Genomic DNA, 24888 nt, shown 5'->3' on the forward strand with positions numbered 1-24888 from the left:
GAGGGAGGTCCTACAGCTTCTTTTGGAACCATTGAGATTACTGTTGCCAGGTGTAGGTTTATTTCAGGATCTAGCAACAGAAAAAGCAAATCTCCAAGGATTTGTATCTTTTTCTTTTGAAGTTCATTATAGACGAAGAGCAGGGGCTAGCATTCCAAATTTTGCCTTCTATTCAAAAGCATTAAACAGATAAATTGAAATACACTTCAAAACTGTGTCTGTCTTTTTTGATTCATCAGTTCGTCACCGTATACAACACGTTTCTCACTAGTCTAATCTTGATTTTGTTTTTCTTTTTTAGGCTGCTGCTCTGGTTCATATTTATACTGATGGGTCTGTGCTTCTGACACATGGTGGAATTGAAATGGGGCAAGGTATTCATACAAAAATGATCCAGGTAACAAATGATCCAAACAAATATTACCGTGTGCTTTATCTGTCATGCAGATAAACAGTGTGAAGGTTTTCTTCTTGGTTAGTTACTGTACCAGTAGAACAGTTTCTTTATCAGCATAGCCACTGCTTCTTTGGATTGATAGAGTTAGAAAGCAAAGACACCATCATTAAGAGTCACAGAGACAGAAGGAAGAAAAAACATTGTTTTTTATTCTTCCAATGGTATGTCAAGAGGCTTATTAGAAATGATTTTTTGGGGCTGATCCCATAAAACCCATGGTAAAAAAAGACAGTTAGTATTCAGATTAGTATACAGACCAGACAATATTATTATGGTCATATTTGTTTAATGTGTAATTGAGACAAATATCTTTACAGATCTGTATCAAGTCAATGAAAGCTTGGGATCTGGGATGCATAATTTGCCTTAAATCATACAGGATATAAGCAGCAAAATCAGGAACCAAATGTTGGACTCCAGAGTCTCAGTCTAGAGCTTAACTACATCTAAAACATTGCCCTTCTTTTCTCTTTCTTTGTACTGACAAACTGGGCAGAATGATTTCAACTGGAGGTTGGAAGAGGACTTGCTAAAACGATCTTTCTTGGTATCGCTGACTTCTAGCAAGTTCTGTGGAACTGTTGCAGTGTTTAAAATGTTTCTAAAACAGAGAAGAATATGTTGTTCTTCCTGAAACAGGTTGCTAGTCGGGAATTGAACATCCCCATGTCATGTATTCACTTCTGTGAAACAAGCACAACAACTGTTCCTAATGCATGTGCCTCGGCAGGATCTGCAGGGACAGATGTCAACGGCATGGCTGTGAAGGTAAAGAGTAGTATTTAGTTTAACAAAACACTGTCCCTTGTGGTATTTAATACCTGCCAAACTTTAAGCATTAGTGATCCCTTAGAAATCAAGTTTGAGATTACCAGTAATACCACTGGAGATTGCCAAGAAGGAACATAACGTGTTGACAGTTTCTCAGTAATGGTGCTTATGAGTTTTCAGAATATGATCTGAGCTTTCCCCCAAAGGCTTATGTTTGACAAAATCCTTTTTTCATCTAACAAACTGACTGGTCCCATACAAATCTTGTATCCTGTTCCTGTCCTAAATCTACTGATTCATGCAGATTCCAGCCCTTGTAACTTAACTCTCTTTAAGGTTTGTGTCTATGCAGTTAAAATGACACCTCCTACCATACTTTTTCAAACCATGATGACAGTAAAGCATATACTAATTAAGTACTAACTAGAACATATGTTGTATGGTACCAAATGATTCTGTGTTAGTTTTGTGTTACATTCTCCTGACTTCTTACCAGGATGCTTGCCAAACTCTTCTGAAACGCCTGCAGCCCATCATCAACAAGAACCCAAAAGGGACCTGGAATGACTGGGTAAGACATGTGATCCTACTAAATGTGTTTTGTGTGCTTGCAGAAACTGTGATATATGTATTGTAGTCTATCAGTCTGCTCAGCCTAATAATCCTAAAGCTAAAAACCGCAGAAACAGGTTATTTCAGAGAAAGATGGAGTGTGGTGTTTAGATATGTCAGAAACAATCCCCAGATCATATCTAGTTGGAAAAGAGGGGAAGCTATCTGTGAAGTCACATTTGGAGGCACAGAAGTTTTTAATATACAAAAAATATCAGCTTGTTCAATAATATAACCTAGCCCAGCCTACCCTCAGACAAGCTGTTGCCAAAAGATTGTCAGACTATATGTGTACAGTGTCAGTTAACCTACATGGTTGTTCTTTATATTTACCAAATCAACAAAGAGAAGCCTTCTCAACCTCTTCCTTCCATCTCTCTCCCATATGCAGTAGGTTACAGAACTGCAAAAAAGGTAGCAGGAATCCTTGCTTCTATTGCTCTAATATGTAATAAGTTATAATATTAGTTACGTTTGCAGTAGAGTACTACAGAAGTAACGCTAAAGCTATTTATAGGAAAGGCCCCTCTCTGGTGCCCACTTGAAACTGGAATAGAATTTTAGGGCTAGAAATGGAATTTTCTTAACTAAAAGCTTTCTGCTATAATATCAACTATTTTTATGAAGATATGGATAGGAATCTAGTCCTATGTAGCGAGATGTTAAAAGAAAACCTGTTTGTTACATCTTCTTATCCAGTATTCCTTGTTATCTATGGCCTAATGAAAAGGACAATCCCTGCCTTGAGGCATTTACAGATCCTGTACACTAGGGTGTTTCTTATCAAATGATTAAATATGATAATAACTGTGAAAATGTTAACACTTTTTTGGCAGTAGTAATTCCTAGCAATAGCAAATAATGTTGAAGTACAGTGGTAGCTTGATAACTGACAGCTATGCATGCAAAGATAAAATCCATTTCTCCTCTAATAGGTGCCAAATTCATCTGGATAATTCGGACATACACAAAATATTAGCAGAAATGGCTGACCTAAGAAAAAATGTTAATATATGCAGAGAAGTAATTTTATATCTTGCAAAGTCAGTAAATTACAATTAATTAAAATTTTTTTAAAAAGTAAAATAACTTCTTGACTTGTAAACTAAGTAAATCTAACATGAGAATCACTGAAAGGAAATAGATTTTGGACCTCATACTCTTATTTTTACCACTAGCAGAACACTGCAAAGACCACTTCTCTTGTCAACTGTCATTTTTATGGAAATAGGTCTTTCATCTCAGTGACTTATCAACCAGATCTGTTCAATTGACAAAGAGGGATGGATTTCTATCAAACTTGATCAGAAAAATTGAGCAGGGCCCTTTCTGACTATGGCATTACCAATAATAAAGATTCTGCAAGAACACCACTGTTGACAGCTCTATTCCTTATTGTATTGCCAAAAGAATTCAGATTGCTTGTCGAAAGGGAGTTTAGTTCTACAGTATTAGCCACCATGTGCAGCTAAACATGCTTAACTCGTGTGGTCTTCCTTTCTTTACAGTTCGTTACAGTTTGGTTTTTAAGTAAATATATGTAAATAAGTAAATGTATGTATGCTGTGGTCCTTCCTGACTCCTTCCCTGGTTTACCACAAACACTGCTGTATTTTACAGATTAAAGAAGCTTTTGAACAGAGTGTGAGTCTTTCAGCTACTGGCTACTTTAGGTAATACATTTTTGTTCCTTAAAAATGCATAAGTTAGACCAGCACTGATTTCTGAAGATAACTAATGCCTTAAACAGAAGATCCTGTCCAATAGTTCCTTCTAATGTCTCAGCTTAAGTTTTATGTAATTCTTTATACTCCAACCCCCCATATATCAAAGTTTGAGAGCTAATTCATGCCTAGCCCTGTGTGGACTCTCTAGAAAGTATCAAAAGAATATTTCATCCCATCTTTGCTCCATGATTCAGCCATTAGCAAACCAGACAGTATCAAGAAAGTGACTGCTGCCCGTAACAGCAGGTGTGCAAGGTGGGATATAGTTTATTCACTGGAGGCTGCATTGCTATAAGCTATAAATATTGTTGTACTACAAATTATTTACACTTTTACCCACAAACACGATCACAGTGAGTTTCATAGGAATAACGAGTGGCAGCATTAGAATATTTATCCAGCACACACCTGTAATTAACAACCAACTTGTGGAAAATTAGGACCATTTAATTCTAGATCTGAACCTTAAGGTTATTTCTCTTTAGAGGGAGGAGAATTTAAAACATCTGGTTGAGTTTAAGAGAAAGCTCATGGTAATTTTTTTTTTTTTTTAAAAAAACTAACTCAGGATTCATGAATTCAGCATGAATTGAAAGCTACGGGGGGACTTAGTGCTCACATGAGAAGTGATGTTGCTCACTGACCCTAGTTTTGGAGTCATTGTTTTGACATTTTCTGTAGGCAGTTTCTGTAATTTTAGCTCTTTATCTCTTTGTCACGGTTTAAAGCTGGGCCGGCTATTAAACCTGTGTCAGACACTCTCTGTTAACACTCCCCCCCCACCCGAAGGGAAAGGGAAAGGGAAAAGGGAGAGAGACTTACGGGTTGGAAAGTTAAAACAGTTTTAATAAACTATAATAATGAAAAAGAGTATAATAATAATATTGGAATAATCAAATATATACAAATATATACAAAACCAATATCGAGCTCCCCCAATGTCGGCCACGTCACCACCGGCACTACAGGGCAGGCTCCGGGAAGGCCCAGGCTGGGCCCAGCGACAGTCGAGAGCTGGATTCAGGGATGCACGGATCGGGATCGGGGGCAGCAGGAAAACAGACAGAGTCTTCTTTGGACACTGGCCAAAGGCTCAAGCCGCAGAAGCAGCCTGAAGCAGCAGAAGCACCCAAACACAGCAGAAGCAGCAAGGGAAAAGGGCAGAAGAAGCCAGGGAAGGCGGAAGGGGCAAGAGAAGAGAGGGGCGAGACCCTCGTGATCCCCCCGTTTTATACTGAGAATGACGTGTATGGGATGCAATACCTTCGTTGGTCAATTTTGGGTCACCTGCCCTGTCCGCTCCTCCCTGGAGGTGCGACCCGCCTTTGGCTCTTCACTCGTAAGCAGTGAGGAATTCAGCAGTGACCTTGGTTTCTCTGAGACTAAGTACAGCAAGAGCCTTTCTGCACAACATCCCTACCGGTGCCTCAGTGATAACTACAAACTTCGAGTGTTATCAGTCCTAGAAGCAGACACTGTCTGCAAAACATGCAGTTAGTTTCAGAAAGTGCAGTTACTTAGAGGAGACTTAGCTGAAAGTAAAAATCACTGAAAGGAAAATTGGCCTGGTTTAGGCTAAACCAGGACACTCTTGTAAATTATTCTTTCATAGGTCCTGATCAGTTTTCATCCCTTTTTCTGAATTCCCTTATGTGCTATTACCTCAGCAACCATTACCTTAAATTTGTATTCTGTACTTGAATACCATGTCTTTATTAGTATATTGGGATTATCCTGGTTATAGACTCTCTTGAACTGAAATAGCTTGCTTGTCTGCTAAATTTTATGTGAATACCTGCTTCATCGAACCTAAACTACTAGTGCGCTGTAGGATTTCACGGAATTTAACTGTCGGGGTTCTGACCAGTTATTTAAGATTTCACTTGAAACAGTTTCACACTTTTGTGTGCTCATCTGCTTTGTTATGATGCAAACATTCATTAGTTTTCTTCTTGTGGACTTTCTTTCTTCCATCAGAGGTTACAATGAAAACATGGATTGGGAGAAAGGGGAAGGACAGCCATTCACATATTTTCTTTATGGAGCTGCTTGTTCAGAGGTTGAAATTAACTGTCTAACAGGAGACCACAAGGTAATAACTGTGTGTCATGGAAGCTTTGTAAATAACATAAATGAGGTTTGTTTGTGTCACTAGATGCTCCAACAACCATTCAAGTTTTGCATTAACAAGTCTCCTGTCTTCACATGATGGTAAATATATCAAGAGTGTGAATGCAAATTAGAGGTGGAGCAGAATGAAAGCTGTGCAGTGTTAACCAGCTTTTGGCACATCTGTATTAATGTCATATGGGTTCACCTTTTGCGTAATGGCAGACATCTGACATGTTCTTTGCTTGTTCTCTCCCCATTTGCTAGCAAACAAATTATGCCAGAGCTAAATATTCTATTTCCAGGCTTTTGACCATCTAGACAGCTACATGTCATAGACTGCTGATCGTATGCCCTCTACCTGTACTTATTTATGTGGGGATTTCCTTGTGCAGTGGGAAAAATCTAGCTGGGCTGTCTCTCGCTAAACTGGTGTTGAAGTTGAGACAAGCCCATTTGGCTTGTAATGGGGTACTGGAAATTACTTTGAAATTGTGTAAACAAAGGGGCCTCTGTCTTAGCATATGTTATTCCACTGAATACCAACTCCAGCCTACATTATATTCTAATGCCTCCACTCCATGCATCTCTCTCAGTAATATGCATTTGAATTTTATTGACAGAACCTCAGAACAGACATTGTTATGGACATTGGATGCAGCATAAATCCAGCTGTGGATATAGGACAGGTATGTACCAAGAATTTCCTGCTATCTTATTTCTATTACACTGATAGCCTTATCTGAAGTGAAGATTACCTCGTTAATTCAGAAAATGTTAATTTCTTACTAGATGTTAAAAGTCATAGATCATATTAGAAGATACCATTTACTTGTAGACTTGCCCCATTTGAGTCAGTGTCAGAGCTTTGTACATATCAACAAAGCTTGAATTTTGCCCATGGTGTCAACCTGTAGTACTTCCCGTATGTATATATGCCCACTATCTGCTGGACTTAAATCCTGTTTGTGATCCACAGTCTCCAAATTCTCCTGTTGCTTGACCTGCCTTCCCCACTTGATAGGAGGGAAGCACCTTTCTTCATTGCAGGTTGGTCCACAGATCTCATCCCTTCACCATGAAAGCATTTGTCTCTGCCTAGTATGAGAGAGCAGCGTGAAAGCTTTTCCCATCACAGAAGCCCCAAAATGTTGAAGAATCCCATTAGGCAAACAGGAAAGAAAATGGTCTTTTAACAGCTAGTGATACAAATCAGTTCTTGCCAAAGTTTTACCCATTTTACCAAACATGAGAACGTAAATGCTATTTCTTTTCTTATTTAAAGATTGAAGGTGCCTTTGTTCAAGGCATTGGACTGTACACAATGGAGGAATTAAAGTACTCTCCAGAAGGAGTCCTCTGTACTCGAGGTCCAGATCAGTATAAGATCCCTGCTGTTTGTGATATTCCAGAACAGTTTAGTGTTTCCTTGCTGTCATCTTCCCAAAATCCTTACGCCATCTATGCATCCAAGGTAAGCAAACCATCACAGGGCCTAATTTTTAGATCCCAGGACAAACAGAGTAATTACTCTGATATAAAACATATATAAGTTTTCAGTTCCTCTTCTTTAGCATTTCAAACAAGTGTCCATAAAATCGTTTTATTTCTGACATCAGGGAAGCTAATATGAAAAGATACAATGTGGGATATTGCTGCATATCTTTCATGGTTGGCAAGTAGTGATTTTAGGGTTTTGTTAACAAACCATACACAGAAGCTGCAAGCTGAATTTAAAACCATACTTTTAAAATGCAGTGATAAACTTAAGTGTTAGAATAAAAATACCAAATAAATTGATGGAGAAATCATAATGGCAATGAGAGTGTGCTGTTTACTTGTGTGTTATCCAATAAGAAATAGAACTGTATGTGTATATTTATATGAGAGAGAGGCTCAAGTGTTCAGTTGGTATAATCATTGCTTCAATTTACACCAGCAAATATTCTGGCCAGTTGCGTATAAGTAGTAATGATAAATCAAGATGAAGGTAATTCTGCAAATTTCCAGCTGTTCCAGATATTAGGTATGCTTTTAGAATACAGTAAAATAAAACAGCATGACAGGAGGAAAAAGCATATTTTATGGCAAAAGTTATTAAAGAACAAATAGGTCCTTTAAAATGATTTAAAGCTGTCTCAGTAATACATAATTAGAAAAGTATTTGAAAAAAATATCATCTAGGTAAAGTAGTTACATAGCTGATTTGGAGCTGATCTAGAGAGCTGGTACTAATACGCGTCTTCAAACAGAGCTTTTATCCTTTTCTGTGAACTTATCTCCTATAATTAAACTTAAAATTCACCGTAAGAAGCTGTGATTCTGTCTTCATGCACCATGTTTGGGAAGACATTTGGTTCTCTAATTCTAGCAGGAGATAAGTAAGATTCCATTGCAATATCCCAATCCAGTCCAGATTAAAATGTTCAGTACCACAGCACTGAGAGAAATATGGAATAAGAGTGGATTTTAACCTATCTTTGAGATAAGAAACAAATGTGAATCTTATGTCAGAATCAGTGAGAGGATGTCAAGCCTGCTGAGGTCAGTGGTGTTTGTCCGCAGGGAATTATCATGAGTTCAGGCTTTGTTTCTCAGTTGTATCTGTACCTGGGTTTGGATTGGTTTAATTTTATCTGCCTGTTATTCTAAGTTTCAGTTAGCAATGAGCCAAAAAGATTCTAAAATCAATAGCCAATACTTGAAATCAACCTTTTTAGCTCCCTGGAAGCAGCTACCATCAGATGACTTGATGTGATCTAAGCTTGCTTCCACTAAATCTAAAATAAACTTCCTTACTGAAGGACGAAACACTTTTTGAGTCACTGACTTTTAAGCTTTTTAGTTGATATTGTTATGGCATGTACTCCTCTTATTTGCTCAAAACCTACACCTATTTGACTACTTTTTTTTTTTTTCTTATTCAGGGGATAGGTGAGGCGGGACTTTTCTTGGGATGCTCTGTGTTCTTCGCTTTGAGAGATGCAGTAACTAGTGTGAGGAAGGAAAGAGGACTGAAAAAGACCTTTGCACCGAACAGCCCTCTGACCGCTGAACAAATACGGACGGCCTGCGCAGACGACTTTACTGAGATGGTAATCAGAAGGTGGGGAAGGGTCTGTTTAAGTATCTCTGGACAGAAGTGCATACTGCTTTTGGCACCCTTGAAAGGTGGGGTGCCTTAATGATGTTTCCAATTGCTCATGCTTTGTATACAGCAATATCATATGGCTTCTTGTAATTGACATGTCTGGTAACAGGTCTCACTCACACAAGTTATTCGAACAAATGCCATTCAACCTTTGTATTGGAATTTCCCTGATTTTGTATAATCTTTTTTTTTTTCTTTGAAATTTACATTATTTTTACAGTCCCCTTTTTCCCTGAAGCCTCCTTCTTTCTTCTGTATGTCAACTCTTTTAATTTCTTGCTTGTTCTCTTAGGTGACAAATGATGAATCGGGCCATAACTGTGTGAATGACAAACCAGAGCGCACAAGACCTGAATGGAATAGAACGAAAAACTGATTTACTGCCCCAATAATCAACACACAGATAAATATGTTTTCTCATTTTCAGAATAGAATCAGCTACCAAAAATATGCACGTTACATCTTCTATTCTTATTTTCATTCTCCATCTAGTATATTCATTACAGTACTTCACTTAAAAAATTACTGCATTTAATTGCTAGAAATAAATCTCCTGCATTTGAAGCATATATATTCAACAAGAAAGACCTGCTGAACAGCTCAGCTCACATGCTGCAGGAGAAGAAAGTTAGGATGAAGCATAAAGGTATGTTAGATAACTTACTGCCACTTATTACGCTTAACAACTTCATATGATAAATGATTTTTTTAATGGCTTCAGCTAATTTTCTAATTTAGATTTGAGTTTTGCAGTGGAGTGTGAGTGCAGAGATCTTTGTTGAAGAATCAGAGCCTTGTTTGTTGGATTCGGTCCCTTTTTGATCAGAAGTGGTGCTCTGATTTGCAGTAAAGCTGCTTTAGATTCTTTTGGCATAGACATCTTTGTGTTAAAAACATGCGAGAAACAAGAGTTACGATTTTCTTTTGCTATAGTAGGCAAATTTCTATGGCTGACCTACATATGTAGGAGATTAATTTTATCCCAAAAGTTGCAAGAGTCACTTAGTTTGTAATTTCCGATGGAAGCTTTCTTTTTCTCATGGAGCAAGCCAAAAGCCTCTCAACTTAATGGGGAAAACTCACATGGAGTTCAGTGTGCTTTGAATAGGAGACTGGATGAACCTGTGTCTGGAAAGGATTCTTAAGCAGTGCTTAATCCTGTGCTCAGGACTATATTGAGCCATGAAATTACAGTTAAGAACTTTTTCCCACTCTTGGCAACTCCTGTGATAAAGAAGATAGAAAAAAAGTAATGAGATCAGATGATGATCTACAAAGATCAGTCATCTGATGCTGCCTAGAGTGCAGTGGGATTAGACCACACCGAAGTAGTAGCAGCTGGAGAAAACAGGAAAATATAAAGCAGCACTGTATTAAATGGTAACAGAAATCCTGGTGTTATTAAATTTGAAGTATGTATATATGTGTGGTTTCAGTGAACCTCTGCATCAGTTATTCCTTGCCAAGTGTGGTGATTGCTCTTCCAGTCACTCATAGGTCAGATTGCTCCAGAGCCACGAAGACTGCCATTTGTAATGAAAATAAATGGCTCTAATTTGTTTCACATGTCAGCCTGCAGGCTCTTATTATTTCACTGCTCCTCAGTTTTCCATAGACTATTTTCTCCTCTTGCCTTCCATCCCTTTTATGAGTTGATACTTTATCTGTGACAGAAATCAGGTTAGCAGGTTAAACTATTTTTGCATAAGATATTAAATCTTTATTGTTTGAATTTATTTGTCTCTTTGTAACTGCTATGAGTAGGTGAAATTCAGCTGCTTAAACATAGGTGTCTAGACCATTTTAGATGTCATAAGACAGCAGAGACATAGGAGAGCACAGGACTGGAAGATGTGACGTAGGAACTGGAGGCCAAGCAGGTTATAGCAAGTTGTCTGAAGAGGCACTAGAAGTGTGGTTTAGGCAGCTGAAACCCCAGTGGTTTTTACTTCTTTTTCTTCACTTTCTTTGTATTACTTTGGCTTTTATATATTGTAAGAAAGTCAATAAATCAAATTAAATGTGAATGCTGCTCCATAATTAGTTTTTCTGATTTGAAACATCATCTTAGTTTCACTGCATGGGCTTGTTAATGATAGCTCACAACCCCATGTGCTGATAACAGCCCAAAACGTGGGTAAATCCTGGGATATGCTGAAGCAGGGAGCATATAGGTCTATTGAACTGGGGGAAGGTGCGTTGTCTGTTGTTCTCCTATGTACCTCTGCATCAGTGCAGGTGCTGTTAGTTCCAGACAAACCGAATCTTGTAAAAATCGTGGCCCAACCCTGGCAGGCAATGATGTGTCCCCACCTGCAGTGCTGAGGTGTTTACACTCCAGGGATTCATCACATTCTAGACCCGTACTTTGTTTTCTGCAGTGCGGATCACACGTCTGCTTGTCAGTATTTCTCAGTTATTATCAACAGATATTCCTCCCTGCCTCTTTACAAGTGGCATTATTGTCTCATTGTCTCAGTAAAATCTATACAGGTACCAAACATGGGTTGTTGTTTTTTTGGGGGGCTGAAACACATTAAGCTGTCTCCTGGCTTTTAGATGTTTGAAAAGCTGCATGGAAGCTAGAAATGTCAGCAATTAAACATCCTGACAGATGACACTATGGCTACATGGGATATTATGAAAGAAATTGTATTAGACTATACAGGTGTTAAAGAGGGGGGGTTTTGTTACATTTTTAATATTGTTTAAAATGTGCAGACTCAAGGGACTAGATAAGCAGAAAGGTTAGGCCTCCAGAGGCACTGACATGTTGCATGGCTATTGACCCATTAGTGTGCACTGTACAGAAACACCCAAACTGGAGATGGTTGAGAAGAACTCGTTCTACTTGTTTTCTTCATGAGAGAAGTATTTCTGTAACTGTCCACCCTCAGCACTCCCCTTCTGTGTGTGTGTAAGCTTAAACACCTACCATAAATACTAGATTCTGATCTGGAGGCCTAGTACTCTGAAAATTAGGTACTCGACTGCCAAAATCTGGTATTGGGTCTGGTTCTTTCTCTTCTTAGGCCTTTGAACCTGCATCATTGTACCTACAGCACATGTGGAATACTACAGCAGTGCTGCAGTTGGCAGGACCCATTAGGGCTTTTGCTTGCAGGACCTAGTGACTGACATCGCTTCAGTGCGTGCGTTGTGGTCGATCTCAGGCTTCATTCAAGGCTAAAACACAAAAGAAGCAGCATACGTCTGCTGAGAATAATTTTCTTTCCTTCTAGTGGGGGGTGGTGAAAGATCTGGGACTGACTACTTTGTGCTGCAAGCCTACACTGACTCTAAATGAAATACAGGGACTTTTGCTGTAAAATGTAAAAATGGTAAGTGAAACAAAAGACATGTACGTACGCAAATGGAAACTTTTGAAAGACATACATATAAGTCGTCTTTAAAAAAAAAAAAAGGCCAGCTGTAATAAAGCATTTAAAGATTAATGACCTTGTTTCCTGGATGCATGTCCAGGGAAATAGATAATAATCTAGAATCCCAAAGCAGGATTTAGGATTTCTGTGTTTAAGAACATGGTATATATAGAGTATGGTCATATTATAATGGCACCCACAGCAGTCATGGTAGAGAGCTGGAATGGCATAGAGAGAACCAGAGGGAAATTTTAAATGTGTCTGTAGTAGTAATCTTGATTTTGTTAAAACTTGGTCACTCTGCAGAAAAAATAATATAGATGGTTCAGGTCAGTGACAAGCTAAAATGAGAAGCATGGATCCACAGCTTAGCATTTGACACCCCACAGAAGTGGGTAATGTTGCATGTCCTGGGTTCTAGCTTCAGGCATTCCTACGTATTCTAAATTCATCAGTTACCCGATAACATAGAACAAACGGGCCTGGCAGCAGTAGCTCAAAGCCAGAAGTCCCTCCTTACATTTAAGTAAGTGCCTTATCTCTTAGGTTACAAGGTTAGAATTAGAGGGGCTCAAATTCTTTCCAGATTATTTCAGCTCACCAGAGAAGAGTTGGGATGGGGAGTAGGAGTAGAAAGTTTGGTGCATTAGCATCTGAACACGCATTAATTGCTGGGAATGGCATACATTACACTGGCTCCTCCCCATCTACTTAATTTGATGCTCAGTCTGAAAATAAATTCTGCAGGACAAAGCAAACTCAGCTGCCCTTTAGGAACATATAGCGTTTCATTAATTTCTCTTGATGTGTAAAGCTTTATTTTTCAGACTGTAACAGCATGGCTTACCCCCAACAATCAGATGAGCTTGTCTTTTTTGTGAATGGCAGGAAGGTAAGTTTTTAAATGCCTTTTTTTTTTTTTGAACAGCAGTGCTTTAATGTTTACTGTTCCTATTCAGGAAAGCTGTTATTCTGGAGCAACAGTTTATTCATGGATAATCATCTCTTGTCTTATAGCATCCTGCTTTCTACCACAGTTTTTACATAGTCTGAGTGACTTTGTATTACCCCTCATATCACAGAATTTTTAGAATTATAATTAGTTAGCTGTTTACTAAAACCTTATACTAATATGCTTCTCAAGTTGGTGTACTTGGAGTAAATACATCACTAGTAAATGAATATGCTGCTTACTAATATAATTTCAGTAATTAATCAAAATAAAAGAAGTAGTTAATTTTTTTCTATTCTTGATGCCAAAAGCTCACATTTCATTTTCTAAGACATTTTGTCACCTTTTCTTACTTTGCAGGTCAAGTGAACAAGAATTCCTATTAGCAAACATATGACACGAAATATATTATAAACTGAAATTAAGGAATTCTATTTCTTTGTTAAAAAACAAACAAAAAACCCCAGACCTTCCTATGTATTTTTCTAGAGATATTTTTCAGTTGTTTGGTCAACATTTTCATACTCTAGAGAGAGGGTACTGGCTTTTTTTTTACCAGGTGAATTAAGGAAAAGTAATTCAGTTTTTCTTCTGTCTGTTATGTTTTATCTGTCATTACATGCCAGCTGTGCTTAAAGGCATACTCTGAAACCTTACTTCACTCCTCAGTTCCAGATAAATTCCTGAGCTAGTTCATGTTGTGTTACACCTGGTAAATTGGAGCATGCTGCTGGTGTAGCGGAACTGCTGAGAGAAGCCTAAGGTTTAGTCTCTTTTCATTCTGCAGCAGTGGGTCCTAAAAAATGTTTTTGAAGTTGTTTATATTATCTTGTCTCCAAAAAGTTGAAGCATGCTGATGATACAGCACCATTCTTGAGATAAGGCTAAGCAAGGCCTGCATAAGCCCCACTCATACACATTAAACTCCATTACATTGAAAATATACTTAGTTACATATCCTCCCTGCTCTTCTTATACTAAGATTTTCCTCTGCTTTTATGCTGATGGATCTCTGCAAATGAAAGGGTTAATATCAACTTCAAGGAGGTAAAAATACACAGAATTTTCACACACACAAGTCCATGGCTTTAAAATGAAGGGATTTGTGATTCATGCTGGTAAGAATCAACAAAGGATCTAGTCCAAAGACACTTTTATTTCTACTCTTCTTCATCCAGTGCTTACTCAGCCTCTCTTCCCTTTCAGTTCTCTGAGTAAAGTATTATTTCTATTACTTTAAAAGAACATATTTGACCAATATTGCCTCATTCATTTATTTATCTGCAGATTGTGATCAAGTGACAGGATCCTGTTGCTGAACAAACACACCACATTAATCCACAATCACTGCATTTCAACATCTTAGTTAATCCTTGTGAGATGATTATATTAGATCTCTCTCTAACCCATAATCTCTTTTTTTATTTCATAATGTAGGTAATCGAGAGGCAGGCAGATCCCGAAGAATTGCTGCTGTATTATCTAAGAAAGAAGCATATCCTTTTTTTGAACTTTTCCTTTGAGTTCTATAATTCTGTAAATTACTGCAACTGGGGATTAAGAGGATTTGTTTCACTTCTCTTTGGGAACCAATGTAAACAGAACAAAGTAAAAATAACACAGCTTACCTTGTGTTTGTTCTCGGCAGAGCAATCTAGTGCCGTATGTGCATTGTGTGTGTTAGTTATGTGGGTATAAATGTTGTGGCTGCCCCCTCCCTGGCAGCGTTTAAGGCCAGGTTGGACGGGGCTTTGAGCAGCCTGGTCTAGTGGAAAGGTGTCCCTGCCCATGGCAGGGGAGTTGGAACTAGATTATCTTTAAGGTCCCTTCCAACCCAAACCATTCTATGATGATTCTATAACATTGTAAAGTTTGAGTGTAACTTTTCTAAATACTGCCCAAATCTTCTTTACATCTTCCCAAAGCATGAAAAATCTTTCAGTGCATTTGTGATGAAAATCGTAACTAAAGAAATCAACACAGAACTACTTCCATAGTAAATAATTTTAGGCCCCAGTCCTTCAAAGAGATTTGCGTAAGCTTATTTTATTATTTTCTCATCTTTATTTTCTGTAATTTGAGACTCTTCAGGTTGCTGACTGCTGTCAGGGCTGTATTGACTTCAGTGGCAGTTATGCCAGCTAAGAGCTGCTATGCAGGTTATAAAGTTCAGCAAGTGTGTTTAGCTTTGCTGTTGAGAGCCTTCTATGCTGGAAGAAAAACATTAATTTAAGGATTAACTGGAGAAGGGCAGTAGTGGAAAGTGATTTATTAGCTGTAGCTTTTTTATTAGCTTGCATTGTGCATTGTCCAAGCATTCAGCGGAATAATTAGCATCTCTTTAACAGTCAGACAGTGTGATATGATTAGTCATGTATTGATTACCAGTGGGAATGCACCAGTGGATAAAATTGCATTGGGTTTAAAGAAATCTAGAAACATGGTGAAATCAGATGGAAGACATCATCTAGTACCCAAGCAAAATGGATGCAAATGCATCCACCCAGTGGGAAGAGTGCTAGGAATACATATCACTCTAAAAAGAACCTAAAATGAGAGGAAATGGTAGATTCCACTGGACTGCAGGGCACTGCAACACCAGAAGGAGGAGATTGTGATTTGAGGGTGGAGCCTTTATACTAAGGCACATAATGGAGGGAGTCCTTCCATATAGAATTTAGGTGTGTGCACTTGGGTGTTGTGCTCCATTTTAAATTACTATACTCCTTGGATGTTCAGGAAGGAGCACTGGGAATATAGCGAGATCTGCTGGTCTGTTTTGCAAATGCAAGATACAGATAATTATGTGTAAAGATTAGGAAAGTATTATAAGTAAGGCTAATAAGATGACCTATTACTGTATTTGTTCAACCTGTCCCACTTACAGAGTCCTGATTTCAGTCCTTTGGGAATTTACCAGGTATTGACTGTAGAGACTGAAAAACTCTGTATTGGAAGTCTGCCTCACACTCATTTCTCTCTCTGTCCTTACCCTTCTCATCTCTTTATGTGCTCTGTATACATTTTCTTGTCTCTGAAGCTATCTGGTCAGAAGATCCCTCCAATTCTGCATATGCACATAAAACAAGAGAGATTCAGAAGAATATAAAGAAAAAATAATTTCTGAATGTTGTAATTTTTTTCTTTAATGGTCTCCTTTCCAGTCTGTCTAACAGGTACAAAATATGGCTGTGGAGTGGGAGGCTGTGGTGCCTGCACTGTAATGATATCCACATATGATCCAGTTGCCAAGCAGATACAGTATCCTCATGCTGATATTTGGAAATAGTAATTTAGTGTTTTGAGAAAACTGACGTTCACTGGGAAATATTTGGTTTCTTTCCATTTAGATGGATTTTGGGAAGTTCTGGTACATATTTAAAAGCCTTACCTATAGCCTTTCTCTAAAAATGTGATTATAGGGTTGGTCTCACTGTCACACAGTAACAGAGATTTAGATCCTCTGTCTTCAATCTTTGAAAAAAAAACAAACCAAAACAAAAACCCAACACCAAACTCCCCCAGCTTTCTGGGGAAATGATGTTTTAAAATTGTATTCTTTATGATTTGAGATTTCAGTAGCCCTTTTGTCATCTGCTTCTCCTGACTCTTTTGTGCTTATTTGAGGATATGTCACTGTTAACAAGTCTTCACAAGATGTTTCATGTAATCATTGGTAACATCTCCACGGACTTCAGCAATAGACACATTACATTGTAATTGTACAGTTTTGCCCACAGTAGTTAGGAGTTCTACTTTCTTCCTCTCCCTGCCTCTTGAAACGCTTCCATTAGAAATGCTGTGCCTGACTTCATCACATCTGGCATTAGACTTTGGGTTTCAACAAAATATGTAGTACTTTTTTTTCCCCCTTTTTTTTTAACTTAACCTTCCACTTCTTTAATTAGAGAAGCTTATCACTTAATGCCTAAGTCCCAGCTGTAGGAGTGGGATGCATACTCTCATGGTCCAAGTGCAGCATTTTCTATGCTTGAATATCCTTCTCCCCAGGTCTTTCTGCTCAATCTGAGCATGTCTGGATTAGCTGAAGTATATATCCTTTGTTTTCTGCTCCACGTACCCATATGACAAAGCTGTTTAACACCACAGTTCTCCTTCACACCTTAAAGACATCGTCCTGGCAACTCCTGCCTTCTCCCCATATGCTCACTGCATGGTGCTGCTGTCACTACTGTGGAAGGGGTTGGAAGCATAAAAACCAGGATTCATCCAATTCAGGTGAGAGTAAACTGGACTGTGTAGGGCTGTAAAATAATGAGATTTTTCCTGTCTTATGTCTGTAATTAAGTTGGTATCTGTGAGAAGGTGTTGTAAGTCTATGCAATGTAGAGTCTCTGAAGGAATTCTAGAAACTCTGAATTTTGACTAATCTTTTTAGATGAACAGGTGTTTTTTAGGAATTAATACAGCAATTGCTGAGTTCTGATTGGCCCTGTACGGGGCATGGAAGGAGCTCCTCCTAATGTACTACCATGCAGGGAGCACATCACAGTCTCCACAACAAGGGCTATCCAACTGTATGCCATGTAGGATGCCAGCTTTCGGCAGGGGATGAGGAAGAACCAAGAGCATCAGTCTGTTTCATTTAGTCACCAGCATGGCATCTGGCCATCTCACTGAGGACAACATACTGCATGTGTTGTAGTAAGGGATGAGTGACTCCAGGTGGCAACCAGATTGACAGGTATTAAATTAGATACATTTTCCCTGAGTGCCAAAGATTTCCCTTGGATTAGGTCAGCTCTTTACTTCGTCCACTCTGGCTTGTCCCTGAAGAGCACAGTGTGACCACACAGATTTATGAATGTTTTCTAAACATTTTCTTTTTTTCTCAATACTATTTTCCAAGGGTCTTTACTCTAGGACTGGTCTGTGCTGAAGCTGTGGTTGAGGGCATATTCTGTGTTCTGTCCTTCATGGTTAGAAATATTTAATGTATGATTGATGTCTAGGCTGAAAGTCTTGAGCCTTATTCTGTTTTCATATCAAGGAATTAGGATCATGAGGGTCTAAAGTGGAGAGAGTATTATCCTTTAACTAGGTGATTGCTCTGAGCATTTTTCTCATGAATGGTCATAGTGGGATAGTCAAAATGCTCCTACTGGCCTACAGCCAGTAGATGACATACCTGAAGATGGCTATTCAGGAAGCCAGTGAAGCCATACCCTGGATTCAGGGCCTGTTCTCTTTTGTTCTAGGAAAGGCTGGCCAAATGCAATGGCTCCCAGTGTGGCTTCTGCACCCCTGGAATGGTGATGTCCATGTATGCGTTACTGAGAAACCATGCAGAACCTTCTATGGAGCAGATAATTTCTGCTCTGGATGGTAGGTTTCAGACAGTAAATTGTAAAAAGTATAATAACAGGATAAATGTTTGATTGCCAAGGTCATAAGTATGATTTGACTCAGAGTAGCAGATGATCTTCTGAAATGGTATTTTGTCATAGACATGGTGGTTTAAGGACATCTCAAAATCATAAAAAGGTGGTTCACACTGGAGAGTTCAAATGGGATACACAGTAGCATTTAGCACTGGCTAAATATTTCTGAAACCCCCTGCATTTAGAATAGCCTGTTTGCATAGCCCTCCTACACCAGCAGCCTCAATGTAGTGCAATATGAGTACAGTGTTACCATGAACACAGTGAGGAGTTGGTTCTACTTTGTCTGCAGTGTAAGTACTCACCTACCAATTATACAAAGTCCCTAATACAGATTTTAATAGTAACAGGGGAAATAATAGATTATGTGACATTTTAGCCCACTGAAGTATTGACTGCTCTTGAAGCAAGATTTACTACAATAGGTGAAGCAACTTCAACTCACTTTCTAGTCCCAAGTTTGCTAACACTCCTATAGCTCCCAAAATAACTGACCCCTCCCACCAGAAGATTTTGACTTCATGAGGGAAATGTCAGAAATTCCAGTAGAGATTTTACTACTGCTATTAATTATATATGAAAACCATGATAGGGATGGATGGCAGTAGATTTTTGATTGGATTATAAAACCCAAAGACTGCAGTGGTAGTAGTAATCATAGTATTTACTTTTGGATGCTTGTCATAATTTGATTTTTTTACATAAATTCATTAAAATAATTCATATTATTATTAGAAATGGCCTTTAAAATAATAAAATTAATCATATACCATACTCACTATTAAAGTAACATTTCTTATTTTAACAGATGTGATTTTGCCCATTTGAGAGTAGGGACGTAAATTTCAGCATTTCCTATCTACAGGTTTGATGCCAGATCATTCCCAATTATACCAGTGCTCCCAAAAGTTATTCTGGTTTCTTATGATTGATTATCATATGGGTTTTTTTCAGGTAATTTGTGCCGTTGCACAGGATACAGGCCAATTATAGACAGCTACACACGTTTTGCTAGGGTAGGTCAATATTTTCAAAAGTGTTTCTTATTTTGGGACAGTTGGTGGTATCTGAAAAGGCTGAGCCTCCTTGAAGTACCTATCTGGAATCTAGCTTCATTTGGAAATTCCTTTTGGTTGAGCTCTTTTAGTTTCAAATGTGCTGGGCACTTACAGCTGCAACTGACTTTAGGTTTACATGTACCCTTGCAATGCACTTAAGAATCCTTTGCATCAGTTCCAGTGACTTGATCCAGGCACTGTTGAAGTAATTTTGAGTTTTTCCCATTTACTTTATGGATAGTCAGGTACCCAAAAGGAACTCGCTTCTAGGGTCCTTATGGTTTAAGAGGTCTCCTGGAGCAACTTCAAGTGACTGAACAAATCTGCTTTGGAACAGGAAGAAACAAAACATTAATTTACAGATAAATCACAAAGCTGCCTCAGTGCTTTTATGGAGTAGGGTATGATTTTTTCAGGAGCCAACATGTTGCCAACTCGGAGGAACTGGACAATGTTGCTTGGATCAGGAAGAGTGTGTATGTTCATCTTCTACAGGAGGTCAGGTAAGTCGCTTTTTTTTTTTTTCATTACCTCCTGTTTGCATTATAAAATTTGTAGCAAAGGGCCATCTTGAACTATGGCAGCAGCTACTTTTCTGTCCTTGGGCATTTAGCCCAGACTGAACTCCGTGCTCTGTGCTCTTGGTGCTGCAGAAAGGTAGCACAAGCATACCTGCATTGCTATGTAGTCAGAATGCAGACAGGTTTGACCTATGTAGTGACATTTTCCAGTGAGATTGTGGATCTCAATATTGAGCATTTAAGTCTACTTTGTTTTGTGAGGAAGAAAACTGTTGATCAGAGACACCTTTCTTAAAAAAGCTGGTGTTGATGTGAAGTTGAACTCCTTAACAGAAGTTCTGCAGCCATCAGCATGGCTTGTTTCTGTGTGCTTGAGACACCGACTCTGAATTTCTGAAGATGAAACAAGGCTATTCCTGTGCAATGTCAGTTTGTACTTGTGTTACTGTGTGTTAGTGGCTCCAAGTATGTCATTCTTCTGCATTCTGTAGTAATTGATATATCAGTATTGCTTCAAAATACACATTGTTTTAGTCTCACTCTCCATATGCACATACTAAAATCACAAGTCACCTCATTTGTGTTTTTTCTGGCAAAGGTTCCGCAATTATTACGTATAGGGTACACATGGGAACTCAAATAGACATAATACCTTCAGAAAGGTCCTCCATTCCTTGTGTGCATCTCAGAACTTGTCTTCATCCACCTGCAAGAGGAGGCCACAATGCCCTAATATGACTCCATCTTGCTTCATGATAAGGAATTGAACTCCTTGGATAAATTTCCTCTGACTGAAAAACTTTAAGGAGCCTCTAAAGTAAAATGTCTTTGGTGATTGGAGGAAAACGTTTTGACAGTGAAAAACCACAGAGCCCCAAGGAGTGTAACTGGATGCGTGTGTATGTTTGTGCACGTGTGTATTGACTCTGCCCCTTTAAGAACTCAAAATTGTTGGCCAGCTGCTGCAAGGTCGTTTGAAGCATGAATCTGGCAATGCTGCAGCAGTTGCCAGTTACAAAACAGTAGTTACTTTGGCTGCTCTTTTATTTGGCTTTCACTGATTTGCATTCCTCATAGTTGCTTTCATCCAAGTTAAATAGCTGGTGCCTAATTATTGTGAAGATCAAGGGAGAGCCAGGATTTTTTTCCATTTCATCAATGGAGTTGGTCAGTAGACTAGGTCATCCAGAGCCAGATCTTATCATTACCATGGCCACGATCTGGTCAGAGTGCCCAGAGATGACTTTGGGGAAGGGATAAGAGACTTCAGACTAGGTTATGTCAATCTCTTTTCCTATTCAGTATACTTGAGATCTGTTGCTATCTGTTCTGATAAGATTTTTGATTCTGAGAATAAATCAGTGAGGCAGAAAAAGCTAACCAGTGCTGGTAGCACAGCATGTCCAGTGTCCTTTCATGTAAGCTCCTGAAAACTCAGATGCATAGCTTCACAAGAGGCCTCAGCAGAAAAAAAAGACATTTGTAAACAAGTAGAAAAAGCTAATTTTTATGGTGTGCTGTCAGCATTCAGTTCTTGCAGTGCTTATGAAAGGGTGGAGAGGCTCTCAAGCAGAAGACTTTCTGATCAGATGGACTGCTGCATTGTTTGTTGTCATGTCAAACTCTCTCTGTCAGAAAGCTCCTTAACAGGCACGGTTTATGAAAGGAATATAACTATATCATCCAGCACTGCATTTTCCCACAGCAGACATTTCACCCAATGTGGCTGTTACACATTTGCTGTGACCAGTTTCAGGAAATGCTGCAAGATCTTTCTTGAGGCTTGATGTATTTCAAGCAAAGGCTTGAGAGTGATTAGTATGGTAGTCTCCTGTCTTTAGAGTAGTTTGTGAATAGGTATAACAGAACTAAACGTGAAAAATCAATTTGGACATCTTGAATTTTTGAATGCAACTCAACCTATAAAGTGTCAAAACTCGATGTCAGGAAAGAATCTCATCTGTTGACAAAGACTTGCAACTTACTCTTTTTTTTTCCCCCCAATTTCTTTGCAGATTCATTCAGGTCTCTGCAATCCAGAAGAATTCCCACCTGTGGATCCAACACAGGAATTTATATTTCCTCCTGAACTAATGGTAGGCCTTATTGACTTTTGTTATCATGCAAGAATGACTGAGTTCCTGCAGATGTTGAAAACATGATGTTTTTGTCAAGCTAAAAGATCTATCCTCAGATAAACAGAAAAGATCAGTTTTAGTCAAACATAATGAGGCATTTCAATGTGCATAGTCTATATGTTGTCATTATTACAAATAGCTCATATTTTCAAAAAATAAATTGTTTGCCTCTCCAGAACCAAAACTGTGTTTCCAGACTTTTCGCAAAAGAACTCCTTACTCAGAACCGTTTCACTTTGGACCAGTTGGCCTTTTTTGTGGAATATAGTATTTTCTTTGAAAGTTCCCAAATGAGCTTCTCCATCTTTTCTGTCTTGTGAAGTGACCACAGGACCAATTGTTTCCTTCTGACTGGTACATAGACCCTGGCAACCTGAGACTGGACTTACATGTGGGAAATGCTGCAGGTCCCCAGGAAAGGCAAAAGACTTAAAGAGGAAAGAAGAGGGTTTATTGCAGTAGTTATTGGAAAGTCATAGGACAGATGGAAGCTTGAAAGGAGGCACGTAAAGTGCCCATGATCTGCAGAGAGACGCAAGAGAACAGAGCTGTGAAAATGGTAGTGCAGGCTTTACCCAGGCCAGACTGAGAAGAATCCAAGCAGGCAGGTCCAGGCTGGTTTTTCAATCCTCACTCATGTTTCAAGAGCTTCTTGTGAAATTCCTTGTTTGCACTCCTTTTGCAAATAATTCGTGGGCACTTCATGCTGCTGTTATATAAACACCTTAGAGGGACAAAAGTTCGTTTGAGTTCTGGGAAAGCATGGCATGGTTCTTTGATTTGTTACTGCATTACAGAATGCTATTTGCTGCAAAGCAGTTGGCTTTGTAAACGTTTGTTATCGAGTACCACTTCCTTGTTTAACGATGGCTTCTCAGTGCAGAACATGCATAGTAAGGCATAAGCTCCTTTATGAAATCATTAAGTGGAAGGCAGACCTGCCTTTCTGCTACTTGACCTGCCTTTGAGAGACTCATGCTTTAAGAATGCAAGTATTAAATGGGTGTTTTGCAACTCTCATACTTGGATTAAAGATCTTGGCTAAACTGCTGCTGGCTCAAAAAGCTGTTCAGCCAGAAAGGAGGTGCCATCATCTGTTCTACACTTTCAGACTGAGTTGCCAGGAGCAGTGAACTGCTTCTCCAGGCTACACAAGGTCTTTAACATGATCTTGATTTATTATGCTAAGCTTGTTCAAATCCTGTTGGAGTCTGTTTCAAGCTCTCAGTAGATTTAAACATGTTGGGCATTAAGTTCCGTGTTTAGAAATTAAACCTGCTTGGTGAATATGCTGGAAAAAGTACTGGAAAAAGCATGTGAAATGCAGCTGTGAAGATATCTAGGTAGTAATACTTAGTGACAGATTCTTCTGTGGCAGGAGGTGTGCCCACACCACTAAGATCATAACTGGTTCCACAGACACATAGCTCCTTTTGCATGTTTCTGGTATGTCTTCTACCTAGAAGGCCAGTCCGTAGCTGCAAAGGTTCTCTGGCTTGTCCACTGGTCTGTTTGTTCATTACATTGTCTGCAAGGACACGTGTTACTCAGTCATTGATTTTGCATATTTTGAAACTGCGATTCCACGTGGCACTTTTCAAATATGAAAAGAACATATGTGGTATTCTCAGGGGGAAAAAAAAAGGTGTATTTAGTCTTGTAAAACAGGAGGTGCCTGAAAAACAGTTTGATTAAACAAAAATGTAAATACTGATCAACCATCCCAAGGAGAAAATATTTCTGGAAAGATTAGCCCTTGCAGACAAATGGGAAAGTAGGTACTTTAATTTTAAAAAACATTTTAAATATTGTAGAAATTAGTCTGGGATGCAGTGATCCTCTCTGACTAAGAGAATACCCTTCTTGTATTCTGTCACCTATGCAGTGAGATTTTGGCATCCTGATTTCCTGCAAAGTCCAGTCACATTGCTTTCTTGTTTACATCATATACAGAGGGTGTCTTTCAGAATCATCAGAGCAGGAGAAAGGAAAATATAAGGCTAATCTTCTCCTACCACTCATTTAGCGTGTCTCTTACCAAGTCAATCTAGTTGGTTCTTGTCTCAGTTTCTTGAGCAATAATATAGTTAAAAGCTCAGCATTGTACAGCACTTCAGGAACCTCAGACGAAAAGCCCCATTAACACCTCACTGTCTGTCATGACACAGTGTCCTAGTTATCGGTATAGTGGTTTATATTGACATTAGTCAAAATTACCAAATCTTCGTCATTTCCACCACAGAGAATGGCTCAAGAGCAGCAAAGAACAACTCTGATTTTCTGTGGCAAGAGAACAACATGGATTTCTCCCACTAGCCTGAAGGAGCTTCTGGAGCTGAAAGCCAAGTATCCAAAGGCACCCCTGGTTGTGGGGAACACCAGTGTGGGTATGGAAACACAAAAGATCTTTTGACACAGTGGTTACATTACACAGTGGGCACATAATCTTGCATTTTATCTTCTGGGGAATCTAAATGCATTCTCTCACTGCAGTGATTGTGCTTCAATATTTAGGCCTATGTCATTTCCTCCGATTTTTTTTCAGCATGTCAATAACTAGATTAGAACTAATATCACCATTACCTGAGCCCAGGATTTGTGCTGCCT

At 38.8% G+C, this 24888-nt stretch overlaps 2 protein-coding genes across 12 annotated transcripts in view; both read left to right on the forward strand.

The window, feature by feature from the left end:
• LOC137667482 (aldehyde oxidase-like) overlaps positions 1 to 10854 on the forward strand; it is a 44487-nt gene extending 33633 nt beyond the window's left edge. For 3 of the 4 annotated variants that reach the window (XM_068408272.1, XM_068408275.1, XM_068408274.1), the window contains 9 exons: positions 302 to 397; positions 1097 to 1225; positions 1725 to 1799; positions 3461 to 3513; positions 5545 to 5659; positions 6300 to 6365; positions 6962 to 7150; positions 8604 to 8771; positions 9120 to 10854. In XM_068408272.1, coding sequence (XP_068264373.1) covers positions 302 to 397; positions 1097 to 1225; positions 1725 to 1799; positions 3461 to 3513; positions 5545 to 5659; positions 6300 to 6365; positions 6962 to 7150; positions 8604 to 8771; positions 9120 to 9203 — 975 coding nt within the window. In that variant the 3' untranslated portion in view covers positions 9204 to 10854. Of the gene's footprint in view, positions 1 to 301; positions 398 to 1096; positions 1226 to 1724; positions 1800 to 3460; positions 3514 to 5544; positions 5660 to 6299; positions 6366 to 6961; positions 7151 to 8603; positions 8783 to 9119 lie in introns of all 4 variants that reach the window. The other variant, XM_068408273.1, reaches the window with a different exon arrangement.
• A 1088-nt stretch (positions 10855 to 11942) lies between these two features.
• Positions 11943 to 24888, forward strand: part of LOC137666962 (aldehyde oxidase 2-like) — a 52816-nt gene continuing 39870 nt past the window's right edge. For 6 of the 8 annotated variants that reach the window (XR_011048737.1, XM_068407259.1, XM_068407260.1 and 3 more), the window contains exons 1-7: positions 16333 to 16423; positions 17293 to 17401; positions 18382 to 18508; positions 19519 to 19580; positions 20039 to 20125; positions 22159 to 22239; positions 24524 to 24668. Coding sequence is in view for 7 of the 8 variants with exons in the window: in XM_068407259.1 (XP_068263360.1) it covers positions 16386 to 16423; positions 17293 to 17401; positions 18382 to 18508; positions 19519 to 19580; positions 20039 to 20125; positions 22159 to 22239; positions 24524 to 24668 (649 nt within the window). In the remaining variant the exon portion in view is untranslated. Of the gene's footprint in view, positions 12169 to 13024; positions 13103 to 14599; positions 14658 to 16326; positions 16424 to 17292; positions 17402 to 18381; positions 18509 to 19518; positions 19581 to 20038; positions 20126 to 22158; positions 22240 to 24523; positions 24669 to 24888 lie in introns of those variants that run through there. The other 2 variants (XM_068407265.1, XM_068407264.1) reach the window with 2 other exon arrangements.

This window comes from Nyctibius grandis, chromosome 9 (assembly GCF_013368605.1).
Source record: "Nyctibius grandis isolate bNycGra1 chromosome 9, bNycGra1.pri, whole genome shotgun sequence".
NCBI lineage: Eukaryota > Metazoa > Chordata > Aves > Nyctibiiformes > Nyctibiidae > Nyctibius > Nyctibius grandis.